This window comes from Carassius gibelio, chromosome B11 (genome assembly GCF_023724105.1).
Source record: "Carassius gibelio isolate Cgi1373 ecotype wild population from Czech Republic chromosome B11, carGib1.2-hapl.c, whole genome shotgun sequence".
In the NCBI taxonomy this organism is placed as follows: Eukaryota; Metazoa; Chordata; class Actinopteri; order Cypriniformes; family Cyprinidae; genus Carassius; species Carassius gibelio.
This window is the reverse complement of record NC_068406.1, coordinates 9,701,386-9,719,504: the sequence shown is the minus strand read 5'-3', so window position 1 is coordinate 9,719,504 and position 18,119 is coordinate 9,701,386. Positions and strand designations below refer to the sequence as shown.

At 35.3% G+C, this 18,119-nt stretch overlaps 1 protein-coding gene across 3 annotated transcripts in view; it reads left to right on the top strand.

Annotated features, from left to right (window-relative positions):
* LOC127968662 (ephrin type-A receptor 8) overlaps positions 1–18,119 on the top strand; it is a 74,581-nt gene that overhangs the window by 7,597 nt on the left and 48,865 nt on the right. For all 3 annotated transcript variants that reach the window (XM_052569994.1, XM_052569993.1, XM_052569995.1), the window contains exon 2: positions 11,542–11,606. In XM_052569994.1, the coding sequence (XP_052425954.1) occupies positions 11,542–11,606 (65 nt within the window). The remainder of the gene's footprint in view (positions 1–11,541; positions 11,607–18,119) is intronic.

The following is an 18,119-nucleotide window of genomic DNA, read 5'->3' as shown; positions in this document are numbered from 1 at the left end:
ATTGGTATGTTTCTTAAAAATGTCTCTCACTCTCTCACACACACACACACACACACACACACACACACACACACACATATTATAGATATTATTTTGAAATTATTTTATGATGTTTTCTTGAGGTCATACTATTTAGCCATGTTGGAAAAATATATATGAATATGTGTGTGTGTGTCTGTGAGTGTGTGTGTGTATATATATATATATATATATATATATATATATATATATATATATATATATATATAAAATATGACTTTAAGAAAACATCATAAAATGACTTGCATGTTTAAAATGAGAATATTACATATGTTACATTTTACTTTTTTGCCTTTACAGTTTGACATTTGAGTGTTTTTTTTTTTTTAAGAGTTTAATAACTCTATGTGTTCAACATGAAAACAAATACTGAACTTCTAAGAACTAATTTCTAAGTACATTTTTCCTTTCTTTTCATCATCTTGGACGTCATTGACACGTTTATAAAGATTTGCAGATGCATGAAATGAGATTTGAGTTTAAATACGGATTTATTGTGACATCAAGTCCTATTTAGTCTTTTTTTTGGGGGGGGGGGTGGAGGGGCTCTTCAGGTGCTCTCTGCTGTCGGAGATTGAATTGGGGAATATTTTGAGTCTGGAAGATTCCTCTGTGTTCCACCGCGCTCTGCGTCGCAACGCCAAACAGTGTGATACAGCGTTCCTGAAACTCTCTCTGATCCTCGGTGATGGATCTCTCCCTCTTTTTTCATGGTGGAAATGTATTTTAAACCTCATAATCTGCACATAAATCAAAGGTTTAACCTAATTCAGTGATGGGGTGAAGGTGGTGGAAAGTCTACAGTGAGATCTCCACAACCAACACGCGCGCCGCAATATCGATGCTTCGCACTCTCGCACATTCATCACATTAAAAAGTGACGAATAAATTCATCATTTAAAGCAAGCGCAGATGCTACAGAAGGTAGGGAAATTAATAAAGATTATTTGAAGGAGAGAAGAGCAGCAAACGGAGCTCATTCTGAGGAAAAAGATTTATTTAATATCTCTTTCAACCCGTTGCATCAGCGTACAACAAGTTTTTCAGGCTGCGGCTCAGATTATTGGAGAAATTATGTAGCTTGCGCTCGAAAGGTTTGATAGAGGTCTAAACGTGGGGCTTGGTGTTTCTCACAAGCGAGCGTGCGTTAAATAATCGCCTGTTTACGTAAACAGCACGCTTTTCTGAGGCCTGCTGGGAAATCAAGTTTAGGTGATGAAAGAAATAATCTCTTTTTCCAAGCGTCGAGTTTTTTTTTTGTTATGTCGTTCAATTTTAGCCGTTTTATAGTGTCATATTGTCATATCAGTGGTTTTGAAAGGCACTGGGCATTTTCAGTCGAGCGTGTCTTGTCATTTCACGGGGTACGGCTGAAACTGTCACATGCAGACGTGCCGTTCTATCAGCGAGCGATCGTTTAGTATCTGCTCTATTGTACTGGACTTATTTCCATTAAATGCTAGCAGAGTGTATAGATTCACCTCAGTGCTTCCGATGAATGGCAGCCCAACACTAAAGCCTTTTATATGCATTAAAATATGTCTATCTATGACTGTCAAAGACTTATCGCTGTTCATCTGAGATAGACTCGTGTCGCGACTTATCCTGACATAATGCTAAATGAGAAATCCCACATTGCTGGGAAGGATTTACTCATTTGGACTAATAATTTTGGGCTTATGTTTGGAAACTGTGAGAGAGACGTGAAGTTTAAAAGAAGGCTTGTTTATGAATTTCTAAGCAATGCAGATGTCCGTCCCCCGCAGGGACACCGCAGGCCTGCGAGAGAGTGTAAAGATGATCACTCTGTGACTTTGAGGAGTATCTTTTAGAAACAGAGGGACACATGAGTTATCAGAGAGCTTGGTGGGATCAGTTATTTGCCAGTGACATGGTAATGGTAACTATTTTATATATTGTTTTTGTTTAAATTAACGAAAAGTTACTGTATATGTTATACCAGCTTCATTTTTATCAACTTATTACTTTTTTTTCTTTTTTATGATTCATAAATACTCCCAGTAGGTTAACTTCTTTCAGCTATCTTTACATCTAATGTCAAGAGAAACTCTCTGTAATTCATCTAAGATGGTTCTTTCTAATAGTAATTCAGTAGATGCTAAGCGTGCAAAAATACAACCTTTGAGTTAAATTATTGCTGATTTCTGTATTATAGAATATAATACAATATGATTTATTTCTATTAGACAGTATAAAGATGATATATTGTTTTAAACTAGTACTCTGGCGTTGTAGTACCTTTTATCAACGTGTTTCATAGAGAAAAACAATACAACGTCTACAAACACACGCACGCACGCACACACACACACACACACACACACACACACAAGTGTGCTGGTGTTATACAGAGTGAAACTAGTCCATAGTTTAACTTTGATAGTGTGATATTTATATGAAATGTGATTTGAAGAGGAAAGAAATCAAATATGCCCTTTGTCTGCAGGCAAGTGATTTAATTATGACTTTTACTTGTGTTGTTCTATTTGTTCTATTGCTTAAAGCCATGTTTAATTAAAAACATAAAGGAAACATGCATTTTATTTTATAATTAAATTAAATTTAAAATACCTGTAAAAAAAGAGAGGAAACTCATTTTTCTGTCTTCTAACATTTTCTTTCATTTAATTCTTACTTTCTTTTTTTTATTAACATTTTGACTTCTATCATTTTTATTTCTTTAATTATTATTTTATAAAAATATTTCTGTTGATGTTTCTAATTTACATAAGTTATAAATAAGTTTACCCTTCTTTTTTTTTACTTTGTAAATAGTGTTCAATACTGTGGTATAGTGTATATTTTACCGGCATTAGAATAGAAATGTATATAAATTTCCAAATTTTTATTTGATTTAATCTTTGTCTTGGTCTGATCAGTCGTATTGGAACAGTGTAGGCTGGGATTTAGGTTTATCCACCGAAAATTGATTGGCTTGTGCAAAGTGGGTGTTACAGACTGTTTTTCTTTTTCTTAAATTGAACATGAGACGGTCAGTGGTCTGTACCGTTTAAACCTCTATGAACAATAGTGAACATTCATCCTCATCTCATCACTGCTAACTTACTCAAGTGATACTAACTGAACTGTGCTCCACACAGTAGTTCAGCTGTGCTTTCCCTCGTCCAAAAATAGCTTCGCAGGTCTTTCCATCCCTCCAGCAAACAAGTGCGCAAACACACCTCAGGGACCGTCCGGCTTTGACGCCGCGTGGCCGTTTGTGCCACCGTGTCCTCCAGGGAGCGACGGCGCTTGTGTTCATGTATCTTCAGGTCTGCGCTCACCTCAGGCCGAGGAGAACACCAAGCGCTGGCATAAACCGATCCGTCAGACAGACAGTCTCCCAAAATAATTGAAGTGTCAGGAGAACAGACAGACGCATGTCGTACAGCGGGGGAATTTATCTCAGTTTCTGAACACCATCAACAATTCATTACAGTTCACTGAAGTAGTCCTGCAACTAAAAGCAGCCGGATATCAGACAAATAGTGGTGATATAATGACCGTTTCCTACAGGCGTGATGTGTTTTCAGCGGAGGGCCTCTTCGGGGCCTTGAAGAAAGATCATGAAATGAGTCTTCAAGGATTTCTCCGCTTCAGATGATAAGCTGAAGCAGAACGTTGTTTTAAATGCACGTGTCGTGTCGCTCGCAGACTCCCCGCAGCAGCTCTCTGTCGAGCACGAGGGTGTTTAGACGTCCTACCTTTGTTGTTTTCCTTCTGAAGTGTTGAAAGGATGTGTCATTTCAAACGGAGCGAGATGGCCGGTTTTCCGGCTGAGAAACAAAAGCTCTTGCACATAGTCGCTGTTTGAAATCTGAAGTCAACTTAATTATAATGGAAAACAATATTTGTCAGATCGGCTTCCTGGTTAGGAGTCCTAACGTGAAATTTGCCTTAATCAGTCACAGCATGCTGAGAGGATAGATAACTAAGCAGCTGAAAACAACGGCCTGGTTAGGTAAGCCTGTTAAGTTGGTACCACGGCAAGGTTTTCTTCAACTTCTGAATGTTTACTTTAGATAATTTGGTTATTATGTTAGATACCTGGTTTACTGTTAGCAGTTTTGTCTGTGTGTGTGTGTGTGTGTGTATATATATATATATATATTTTTTTTTTATTATATTTTTTTTTTTATCAGCTGAATACAAAGGCCTTGACCAGTGGTTCTCAATTCTAGTCCTCGCGCCCCCTTGCTCTGTACATTTGGTATGTTTCTCTATCTTATCAAACGTATATGTTCCATTCAAAGTGCATTGAAGTGTGCGAGACGTGAATTTAAATTGTATTTATTTACACAGGCATATGATGTTACACTTGTCTGTGTGTGAAGATGTTGTGTAGCGCAAATCCGTGAATGAATGTTCCGAAGTGAGGTAAACTTGAACAGATTTCCCCTGCTTAGGGAGTAGGGAGCACTGAACACTGTGTAGGGACCATATCAATGGGAACACAGTTCATAAAACGGAGCTCATTTCTAATATAAACTTGTTTAGATTGTGACCAGATTAGTAACTAGTCAGGGTTTTCTTTTTTTTTAAGTTAAAAAAATTAAGTCCAGATGCTGTCTTATTTTTACGTATAATCAGCTTGGTTGTAGTCATTTCAACTTACATTACATTACACCAACTTATATTTGCAATTATTTGAGAATCACTTATTTGAATTTATTTAACATGAAATAGTTTATTTTATTTTATTTATTTTAATATATTGTTCTCCAATTATTGACAATGCTGTTAGATTCCTAATAATGTAAAAATCAATTTCCATTATAATCTGTCTTGTATTTTCTTTATTTGTTCTATTTGTAAACACTTGAATATTTTATTTCAATATTTAATAAAATATTTTTTGTGATGTTTCCTTCGAAATATTTCTCAATTAATTAAGCATTGCTAATTTATTTAAATAATATTTGAAATTTCAAATTAAGAATTGTATTCAATATCATATTAGTTTTTGATACTTACATTTTTTATTACGAAAAATTACATTTCACCAGCGTTACATACTTCTGACATTTTCAATGTCAGCCTGAAATTGATTTTATTCATAGAGAATTGTTTAGAAGTGAGTTGTGGTTGTAAAAAAAAAAAAAAAAAAAAAAACTGAACTTTGTGCATCTAGAACAGAAGTAAGAGCTCAGGAGAAGTAACCATTGTCTCTAACCATGAACATGGCCAATTAGAAAGAAAGAAATATTAATAATAATAATAATAATTCATTACATTTATATAGCACTTTTCTAGGCACTCAAAGCACTTTACATAGACAGGGGGTATCTCCTCATCCACCACCAGTGTGCAGCATTCACCTGGATGATGCGACGGCAGCCATATTGCGCCAGAAAGCCCACCACCCACCAGCTTTTTACTGGTGGAGAGGAGACAGAGTGATGAAGCCAATCAGCAGATATGGGGATTGTTAGGAGGCCATATAATGACATTTTCAACACGTTATCCCCAAGAAGGGATAAAACTACATCTTTGTTTATTTTTAAGGACTTTGCTTTTTCATGTGTTCCTTTCGTGGAGTAGAAGAGCAAAGGAAGAAGAGATAGATCAGTGATTTGACTGATCAGAATGGAATCAGTCAGCTGTGGAATTACAGCCATACGGACGTCCTGCCCATCAGAAGTCATCTTAAAACCTTCATCAGTACTTTGCAAAACTGCGTCTGTTGATGTTGCTCCATCTGGTGCAGACACGGAAGGAACAGATAGTTGGTTCAAAACTAGAATAATTTTTGCTCATCTTATTTATCTATGATTTATTTGAAAAAAGAAAGATCAGAGATTTATTCTGTACTTCTGAATAACATTGCAAGTCTGATCATTTGAGTTAGGTACCAAAGTTTAACATTTAGCATTAAACTTAATTCAAATCCCTAACCTTAAGCGTAAGCGATAATATTAGCGATTAGTGCTCAGAGATCTCCATTAATGTACTGCCCTACGTTGAGCATTTGAAAATATGCTTTGAGTAATTAAATATTCAAAAGAAAACAAACAAACACAGGTATATATTGTAGAATCCTCCTCTGTTTGCATCATTCACACGTCTGTTCATTAAAAATACATTCCATACTAATGATAAACATTATGGTCCTATTCCCATCAGGATGGCATGCTGTACATATTCCTGACTCATTAAGAAAAGCTTTACATTTCTCTCCCAAAATGCATTGTGCTCAGTAGTTCTGAGACTATGGTGATGCATTTTCTGAACTTGCTGAGACGAATGCTTCACCCTGTATCGTGTTAGACACTGTAATTTCTCCGTCAGTGACCCCGAGTGTTCGGGCAACAGCGGCCCTCCATCAATCCTCAGGTCTGATAGACACTTCCGCCTGAAAAGCCAGAAGGACTGAAAATTGAGAACAGTTTTCAGGGTGTAAAAAGAAAAGATGGAAAAGTTAACCACTGCCTGCGGGACGTCTCCGTTTGTGAATGAGCACAACTGTAAACTTATTTCACAACTGGTCTGTGACTTTTCTGGTTTTGATGGATAGACTCTTTAAAATTATATTTTCTGAGGGGGCAAAATATTACAAATTGTTTTTAAAAATGTACACCTAATTCCCTGCAGAGATGCTTTTGTTGAGGAAAGGCATTTGTCACCGCTGACAGGCATCTCCATGTGTAAGTGGGACGCGGGCTTCTGAAATTGGCTGTAGTAAACAGCAGGACGTTGATATTAGAATTGGTGAAACTATCAGGGTAGTTTAAAATACCTGTAGAAATCACTTTACCCAGATATGCAATGTGATAAATCTGTCAGTATGAGGAAAATGACTATTGATTGGCTGATAGCACTACAAAAACACAAAGGTGAAAGGTACTTTTCTCTTTTTTTCTGTCTTACCTGGACTGAGAAATTCATGTTAATTGCTAGTAAAAGTCTGCTGGTTGACACAAAACACAATATATTATATTAAACCAAATATGAATCCTCAGAAAGAGTCTTTAGATATGAACATGTTCTATGTTTCTCTGTGTGAATGAATGGCACGGTTTCGTCTACCACACATACTGTAGCATGCTGCTCTGAGAGCATTTTACCATTTCAGTGAACAAAAATAACCATCATAACGTTTATGCATAGAAACTTAGAGGTCTTAACGAAAATCAGTCAAAACAAAACCTCACTCCCAAGGATTTGAATCTGGTCAAGGCCTATCCAATAGGAGTAGACTGGGAGTGGCTTTGGGCAACAACGTGCCTAGTGCATTATGTGTCCTGAAATTTTCCTGTCTATATATATGCAGAGTTGTTTGATTTATAGAAGTGTAATTATGTGCAACAATATAAGTTTATTCACTTTTGACCAGTTTAATACACCTTTGTTGAATGTTTTAATTAAAAAAGATATAATAATTCTTAAAAAAGAAATACAAAAAGGGAAAAAAATTCCACTTAAAATTATGTAATGCATTAAAATTATATTGTAGCTTTTACCAAACTGTAAGTGGAAAAAAGAATAGATGTAAATCAATAAATTTTGAATAATTTACTGCTACTATGAAATGTGAATAATTGTAATAATGCAATCCATAAAAAGTAACTGTAATATGATTATGAACATTTAAAATGTAATATAATTTAATTACAATTACATAATTTGTTTATTTTTTTTATAAAGATAACGTTTATTTCAAAATTTGCTTTGATGTTTTCGGTGATGTGAGCTCCAAGGCGTCAGTTAAGAGCTTATGAGCCCATTGAGAGAAGACTAAGATCGGCCAGATCTTCTGGAACCTCTGGCTCTGATGTCTCTATAGTGGTTCAACATGAGATATAATCTGTTTTCTGTAAATCTAACGGGCAGTCTTTCGTCTCATTAATCTATTATTTTTATATCAGAGCGCTGCCTTTGTATTTTTGACTGAATTGCCTTGCAAGTTTAATGACGGCTGTTGTTGTTGTTTATTAAATAATTTAATTAAATAAATACTATTTTATATAAACAACGATAGTATTTAATATTGAGAAATGTGTGTGTTCGTAATGGTTTAGTTCGTTCAGATTTTAGTTACAATTTTCTGCCCTTAGATGGCGACAAGAGACTTTTTATAAGTGAGTCACCAGTAAAGACTTTTATATTGAAAGAGACTGAAACAGGGTTGTAAACAAGGATGCTTATTTTACTTTTTTAATAACAGTAAGATGCAGCCAACACATGCACTGAGCCGCGCTGTCATTGGAAATCACTCATAACAGATGAAAGGATAGTATGACAAAGATATCGCTTTCCTCAGTGTACATTCAAACTGTTTTTTTTTTTTTTTTTTTGAGAATATGAGATTGAGTTGAAGAATAAATGCTGGATCAGATACAGGTTATCAGTCACTCAGTCCATCTCTCTCTCTCATAATACTCTACTCCAAATACAGTAATATACTGTAAAATTGAGATTTAAAATTGAGATTTAAATCTGAGCTGGAAGGAAGTAGTTCTGCACAAAATAGGGTTTTTATAGACACGCCATCGTTGTCTCTTTTTTTTTATTTACATGCTTGTGCCATCAAGCTGTTGTATAAATGCAATATCACACTCGTAGCAGTGCAATATGGCTATATATTGGCATGCTGCATGTGCAAATTGTTTAATATTGCTCATAGATATTTCTAATTTTAGTATATGCAAAAAACTATATAGCATAAATATCAACTATATTGCATAAATGTAATAAAATAACTGCCAGCTATCTTTGAACATCAGTAATAATGATTTTGCATAATAATCACATTTTATATACATTTCACTGTCAGAACTCATTTTAATTATAAAGTCGAGTTAGATGGTTAGACATTTTATGTATTGTCCCTTTTCAATGCAGTGTCATTACAAAATGACAAGGACTTATGCTGATATTGTCCCACTTTATAAATCCCATTTTGTCTATGGTATTTACGGACTTTTGGAGGTGACTCTATATGTATACAGTGTGTATGACAAACTAGTTTGCTTAAACAAAACCAGATTCCCAAAGTTTCAGGAGGTTGTGTTTGATTGTCATGTTGGATTCCTTGGCTGTAAAGCTGCATGTGCATAAAGCAGAGTGACAAAAAAGCAAGGTTTTGTCATGCTACAATGACACACACACACAAACACACACACACACACACACACACACACAGACAAAAAGCCCCAGAATGTAGTTAACTTGCACAGTGTCATTGCCAGTGCACTTCCAGTGTATGAAACATGATGACATGCAGATGCTAGAGCTTCTGTCCTGTAGTGTGTACTTGGCATCGCTATTTCGAAAGCAGCTGTGCTACTGTCACACTACGGATAAATGTTAAGTTAGTATCAGCACTACTTGTAGTTAGTACGGGTTTCTACGAAGGAGCCAAAGAGCGAGAAGGAAGGAAACCAAGAAGGAGAGAGAGAGAGGCCATCTGTTCTTACTTTCTGACCCAGTGCTCTCATCAGAAGCAGCCTTTCTAAATTAGAAATCCAATCACATGTGCACTAATACTGCTGATTACAGCCTGCAAGCGTGGGACAGAGACAGAGAGAGATCAGAGAGAGCTAAAATAAAGTTCTCTAAGTAGAAAATTAACCAGGGTGATGACATTTAAAAGAAACTGAAAAAAAAAAAAAAAATTGCACGGACAGCCTGTAAATGAACAAAATTTGAAAGGTTCCCTAGAGTGTTGTGTTGCTTTTACATGTAAAATACAAGAAAAAGAGCTCACCTATGGCCTGATGTACATGGGTGGTTCTTCTGTTATACGGTCAATTCATGTTCATGCATTCAGGCAAAGGCAAAGAACAAATCTAAATAACCTTAAATAAAGAGATTTTATCCCAACATCCCATCATGAAGACGTCTCCTATGACATTTGCCAGTGGAGGTATGTTTTTGCTGACTTTGAGGATTGCTTGGCTCATAACAGTTTCATAGTAAAAACATTTTCCCTCAAATAAAGATCAGTCTGTTATGTTTGTTTCCCTGCATAATGACAGACACAGCAGTAGTCAGACAGATCACTGGTCTGTGGAAATGTCTCTTGATGGTTGTCTGGATAGGTTTGATGACATAGTCCTGTTGTGGTTGCACTTTATTTTACAGTACGTGTACTTACATGTACTTATAGTGTACGTACAGTGTATTTATCTTAGAAAGTTCTGGTAATACAAGGTAACTACATGGGGTAGGGTTAGGTTTAGGGATAGGTTCCGGGTTAGTACCTAGTTATTTGTCAAGCAGATGTGCTGTATTGTTAAAGTTTAGCATTAAACAAAAAAAATGAGTTCTTAAACCTTCATTTAAACCTGAAACTGATCACAACAATAACCCGAATGTGACCTCCACGATATTGTCCCCCCCAAAAAAAGCATTGTGTTTGAGCCACATATAGGCGTAATGAATGGAATGTGGAGGTAACGGCAAGCTTAATTTGTTGTTTTGTGGTACCTATGGGATGCTGAAGCCGGTTTGTGTTATCTGTTAGCGCTCTACCCGACACACGTCCATGTGGCAGTTGGCATTTTTTCAAATTGAAGGTGACTCCTTGTTTACCCATTTCCAACTAGATGGGTGCACTGAATGTAAAGCAGCATTCAGGGTGTCTGGGCTTATGGGGGTAAAACTGGGTCAGGTGAGTGGCTCACGCAGACTCCTCCTCGCGCACAGATGGGCGCATCTGTCACAGCTTCCCGCGTCAAGTGTCACGCCGGCAGCTCAGGGCCAGATGCGCAGCTCCTCTCGTGTTCCATAGATGGATGGGAGCAGGAAGATACAGTTTACAGTGTTTATCCGTGAAAGAAATGTAGCACGATTTGGCCCTCGGCTACAGTCACAGAGAAAAAAAAATGCTTGTTTTGTGGTGACCTTGATTCGTACCGAAAAACAGGCTGTAAGTGTCTGGTCATCAATAAAGCCGTGGGACGGCCCACTGCACATGCCAATGCTACAGCTTAACATACTTCATCATGCTACATGTGGACCCCTGTATAAACTACACTGCAAGAAATGATTATCTTAATTGTTATTTTGTCTTGTTATTGTGTTTTTTATTATTGTAGTAAATTTTCTTTAAAACAAGACAAACCTACTTAGGAGAAACTACATTATCTGTAAACAAACTAACTGTTGTTTTCATATAATACATCTTTATTAAGTTATTTTTTCATAGCCTTTTGGTAAATTCTTTCTAAGCAAAAAATAATTTGGAATATTTTAAACAGAAATTATGTTGTAATGGCGCTGACTCTTGCCTTGAGAGCATGATCCTTGTGACCCATTCTGTCCTGTACATACAGTCAAGATCATGTGTTGAGGTCAAAGGTGAGCATTGTACGAGCAGTTTGTTTGAATGAGAAGTGTATCCTTGCAGTCTATCAAAATGAACTCCGATGTGCATCAGCTCATGTAACTGGGTGTGCTTCAAGATAATGGAGTACCAGGAATTATGATAAAACGTTCTTTTGAAAGCTGTTTGTAATGTGTTTTGTGTTCAATTTACAGTGAATCTCCTGGACACAACCAAAATATCAGGAGACTGGGGCTGGCTCACGTATCCTTCACATGGGGTAAGAGACGTGTGCTTCTTTATTATTGTATGTTTGTTTTGAAAAGTTTTAAAACTGAAGTGTGTAGTTATTTATGATACGATGCGTCTGAAGAATGCAAACATTGTGGCTCCATTCAACTCTCCAGCATGTCAAATTGTGCTTTAACCTGTGGTGTATGATTAGCAGATGAAGTGTTTGCAATCAGAGATCCTTTGAAAGCCACTAGTAAATGAACTTGCTCTTCCAGCTCAAGCCGGCTGGCTTTCAAATCGGCTTCTTTAGTCATTTTCATTTTCATTTGTTTGCCTTTGTCCATTTCTTTCTGGCACTAAACCTGCGGTTTTGTTGCACGATTTGCTGTAAGTTTTTTATGATGAGTACGCTATGTTATCAAAACTTATTGGCAGTGGTTTAGGCCGGTGGCACAGAAATTACATAAAGCAGCTTTAAAGTCAGCATGAAATAAAAAAAATGACCTGTTTATGTTCTCATTTCACATTACTGGTCTTATTGTGAACAGCTGGTGCATATTATTCCAAAGAAATAATAATTTCAAAGGTCCTTGTAACCATTCATCAGAATCTAATTATTTGATTCACCTGTGAAACGGGGGTTAAATTGGGCCGGATTGTGTACATTAATATATAAAAATATGCAAAAAAAATGCACTTATATAAATGTTTATTTTCAATTAGGCCATATTTAGACTCTAAATATATATATATATATATATATATATATATATATATATATATATATATATATATATATATATATATATATATATGTATGTGTATGTGTGTGTGTTAATTGTTAAGTTTATATTTGTTATACTCATTAAGGCTGCATTTATTTGAGCAAAAATACAACAAAAACTGAAATATTATAAAATTACAATCCAAAAGAACAGGCTTACATTATAATATATTTGAACAATTTAAATTATTTTGTCTGGATTTAAAAAGTTTTGGGTCAGTACTTGTAAATGCCGTTCTTTTCAACTTTCTATTCTTAAAATAATTATGAAAAAAATAACAAAATCACAATAATTAAATTCACACACACGCACGCACACACACACACACACACACACACACACACACACACACACACACACACACACACACACACACACACACACTAATTCTGATATTCTATTCTAAAAAAAAATAGCCTTTTCTGATATTTGTCACACTAGGAAAGTAAAATGGGCTGCAAAAACACACCATGTTGACTTTAAAATTTTTTTTAACATGTTGTTTTGCTTTTAATTTCTAAAAGGTTTGAAATTTATTTATTTATTTATGTATTTATTTTATTGTACATTTTAACGTCAAATATGTTCAAGACGCACCCTGTCAGCACATATGCAAACACACACACACACTTTCCCTAATCCCAGACTCCTCTGTCCCACTTGTCCCTTTGACACATTATTCAACCATTCTCAGCCGTACCATAAGAGAGAGAGAGAGAGAGAGAGAGAGAGAGAGAGAGGTGTGTTTGTGGGTGGCTGAGGAGAGGACAGAGCAGGAGAACAAAAAAGCAAGGTGATGTTCAGAGTTGGGTGCATTTGCATATTCTAATGGAGAAAATGATGCATGGGGTATTGAATTAGCGGCGCACAAAGTGATCTAAGTGTTGAACTGTCACAATTAGCTTGGGTGGCTGTCAGAGTCTGATGTTGGTGTGATGTCCCTCAGAGCGAGGCAGTACATTGCAGCCGCTAAAGTAACAATCCCTCCAATATCGGCTCACATGTTTAACACTGGCGGACGCAAGTAAATTCCTCAAATCAAAGCAGGAGAGTCTTTCAACTGGAAATTAGAGGTGCTTAGATTGATCTGCTACCGATCGCTATTGGACGATAATCATGTTGGATTGATTGATTTTTTAGTCTCTAAAAACGCAGATCTGAAAAAAAAAAAAAAAAAAAAGATCTCAAGCTGATGACGCTGCTGTGAGATGTTTGGCATGACATGCAGCGGCAATGTCTCTGTCTGGTGCAAGTTAAATAATTATGCTGAAGGTGATTTACTCACCTTCATATTTCTTCATTAAATAACTTATAAAGTAATTTGAAAACCTTGTGTGAGACGTAATTTCACAAACAGCATGAGTGAATCTCTGCAAGCATGCTCTCTCTCTCTTTTTCTCTCAAAATACGCAAATGGCTTTAAATCCTGCACGCTGCACAGTTGACACACGAATTTTCACTTGCACAGTTGAAGAAACATTGCCACTTAAGTTTATAAATTGCATTTCTTTTTAATTCTTGCCAGTGTTTAAAGGGGTGCGATTTAAATTTTCCCTTTATCTTTGGAGTGTTGCAAGCTCTTGGTGCATAAAGAAGATCTGGAAAGTTGCAAAGACTAAAATCTCAAATCCAAAAAATATTCTTTATCAAGGTTAAGACTGCCACGCCCCCCTAAAACAGCTCATTCAAACACACCCCCACATGTCTACATCACTATGTGGAAATATTTGCGTAATGCCACCCAACTGTTCAGGCAAAGAAAGAAGGCATGGATTCAGTAGCAGTTAGTCATGAAGCAGCCATGTCAGGGAAATCCTGTGTGTTGCTAAACGAAAGCAAAAGCACTTCATATGTGTGTGTGTGTGTGTGTATATATATATATATATATATATATATATATACACATACATATATATTATATATATATAAATATACACACATGCATGTGTGTCTGTATTTATATATACATAATAGATATACACAGTACACACACATATTTTTTACACAAAAACGTTTATTTTGGATGCGATTAATCGCGATTAATCAATTGACAGCATTATTTATTTTTTATTTTATTTGATCATAGTTACAGTCATTTTATTATTATTATTGTTACTTTTGAAGAAAAAGTGTGTATTTCTATAATTATTTACAGGTATGGTTGAGAATGTAATTTTTACAAGTCAGTATAAATGTAAGTTGCACTTGCTAATAAAGTTACCTGCAGAACTATTTTTACTCCAATTTGGCACTTAGTAAGTGCTAAGTCTGTTTCCTCCGTGAGAAAGAAAGAGAGAGACAGAGAGAGTTTCTGAATGACTATACAGTCATAAAGGTGCTCAGATGTAATGGATTTCCTCTTGTACAGAGAGCACATTTACTATGACCTGAAAGCTAGAAAATGGGACATACATAATTCACCGAAGAGCGCTTTCGATGCAAGTCAACAAGCCGTACCGCAGAAAAACTGCCAGATAACGAGCATCCCCGTTTGCATTTGCCCTCTAATTACTGTTTGTTAAATGTATTCTCAGTGAATAATGCAAGCTATTTACTTGAACTTTGCCACCTTTCTCCGTTCACATCCACTCAATCACGTAAATAGCGAAGGCCTGGAACAGCGATTAAACCATCTCTTGCGGGAAACAGGCAGTTATTTCCTCTTCTCTCAACTGTAAAAATTATTTCCACAAATAGATTATGGTAGTGTGCATATTCACACTGGAACTGCGAACACATCCTCCCCAATTATTACTTGACAACTCGCTAAAATTAGTGGCGTACTTTAACAGCTCGGCATTAGTTAATGTACGTGTCTGATGTGAGCCCCGACGAATGCATCTCATTTACACAACGCAACGCTCTGCTGCATGTTTGCTTCTCTAATCGCTGTACTTTGCTTTCTTGTGTAAGCATTCAACTTCAGATCTGTTGACTCCAAACACAAAGTCAGCAAAGAGGACGAAAGAGAAAAATAACAAATGAGATCTCTTTAAAATCTCAGTTCTTATAAGCTGGATGGCAATGAGATCAGGTGGAGAGCCATTCTGAGTTTTATTTCTAAGTGTGTGTGTGTGGGTTTGTTTTCAAGATAACAAAAGCTTCATATTAAGATCTCGGACTTTAGATTTTGGCATATTACGTGAGAAGCAGGACATCTCCAACGTTGTTACTCTTTTCTGTAGGTCTTTTAAAAAGAGCCCCGGTCATTTAGTCTTGACTGAATGAGAAATATTCCAAAATAAAAATATGATATAGTAATATTAATAGTAGTAATAAATATTACTGTTCATATTAATATATAATTTATATATTATATAATATATATTCATGGACGCATAATGCAATGTTTTATTTTATTTATATTATATATATTTTATTTTACCAAAGTTATAATCAAGAGCCTTTCTTTCTCTTTTTAGTTTATTTTTTCTCCTTTAAGAAAGTAATAATTTTTTATTTATAAATATAAGTAGATCATATTGAGATCGCTTTTGTCTCCTAGCAAATGAGATTTAAGCATTTACATTTGTTCAGTTTAATCTCATAATTTATTTTAAGCAAAAGCAATTGAGATAATATTTAAAAAAAAAATCATATCAGTAATTTCATATTAAAAATATCATAGATAATTTATTCTGGAAAGTATTTGATGAAGGGAGTTTAAGGAAACATGATTTTTTTTTTCTTTATCTAACGTCATTGCTATTTATAAATTATAATGTTCTAGATAATTTATTCCTTATATAATCTGATACTGATACAAACTAAGGTAGTGCTGAACGTAAAATAAAGTGCAAGAGGAAGATCTGGAATAAATGAGGAGTTTACTGACTACGAAGGGAGAATTCAGACAATATACTAGATAACATATAACATTAAAATACAGATGCACATTCAGGTAAGGTTACAATACTTTTACATTCAAACATGCAAACATCTAAACAATCACGGAAGAGGGAGAATTCAACAGAATGGGTGTTTAAACAAACAGGAGGTGATGAGGGAACTGGAAACAGGTGGAAACAATCAATTAACCAAAACTAGGAGGAAGGTGACCAAAAAAGGAAACAGATAGTTCATAAACGTTACAGATACGATGTATATATATATATATATATATATATATATATATATATATATATATATATATATATATATATATATATATATATATGTATATATGTATATATTTATTTATTTTTTTAATTTTTTTATTTTTTCTCAATATAATCTTATTGGTTTTTAGAGAAAATAAGATATCTCATTAGTAATTTTTCAAAAACTTTCTATTTATATTTCCTAGATAATTTGGTTTTCAAACAATTTGATGAGGAGTATTCATTGGCCATTGTAACTTGGAAAAAAAAGAAGAAGAAAACAATAGAAAGATTAATCATGAGATCTCATAATTTATTATTGAATTATTTATATTATCCTAAACGTTAATAAATATATGAAAGAATGAGTGAATGATCGGAGACATGCTCTACGCTTTCACTCTACACTTTTAAGCTCTAAACTCAACAGTTGCCTCATTTGTTTCTGCTCGGTGTAGCACACATGTTGAGATCTCCATCTGAGCAGTTCATGATTCCTCCGAGACTCGACACACACTTCCTGTTGTTGGTCTGAACAAAACGCCTGTGCATGCCGATCACGTAGATAGTAAATACAGTTTGGTAGTCACAGGCCTGACCCTGATGTTAAAGCGCTACGCCGCTGTCTGCTGGAATCGCTATTGATGGATTAAATACTTCAGCCTGCATTGTGCCTCTGATTCCCATTTACAGAAGGATTTGCTGCATGGACACTTTCTTCTATATCCATCCGTCTTTTTCCAGGATTCGCCACTTCCATTTCCTTAAGATTCAGTCTTCCTCTGAATGCTGTGCGACTTGGGTGATGTGCGCCTTGCCTCACAATGCATGTTAACGTCAGGGACAAAAAGAGCAGAGCACAAAGAGATTGCACTTTCTATTTGACAGTTTTTTCCCGGTGTGTGCTTGTGACGTATTCATTGTCACCACGGAGGGGCCGCGGCGGCGTGTGTGTCTCGTGGGTTTGATGATAAAACGTTTTCCGTGGCAGATTGTGTCTCGCGAGGAGGACTTCTGTAACTCCGGGTCGCTTTACACACTCGTTGAGCACAGCTAGAAGTAAATGTAGCATATGGTTAAAGAAAATCTGTCATGTGTCTTATCATGTACGTTGGGGTTGATGCTTGTTTGTACTTGATGAGAGTCTTAGAGACCAAAATGAGTTCACTTTCTCTGGTGTATAGTGCAAAATGATGTCTTGAACTACTAATCGTATGTAGTTCTTTGACTAGCGTGTACTGAAAGCATCATCTCACTCATGATAGTAACTAATAGCATGTTGACAGCTGTTCAACACATTTCATTTATATCTGCTTCTTGGCTCTTGGGAGGTCTAGAAGCTTGTCATATCTCAGTTTAGTGGGCCACATTTCAAAGCAGTTTCAGTGGAAGGCTAGAGCTTGATGATTTTATTAATGAAGACTGCCACATACAGTACATGAATGCCTTTGTATATCCTGCCTTTTTCTTTTCTTGCAAGAAATTGTACATGCAGTATTTATTTATTTTTTCGGTATATTATTGAAATATATTTTAATATAGTAAAATCATATATATATATATATATATATATATATATATATATATATATATATATATATATATATATATATATATATATATATATATATATATATATATATATATATATATATTTGTCATTTATATATTTAA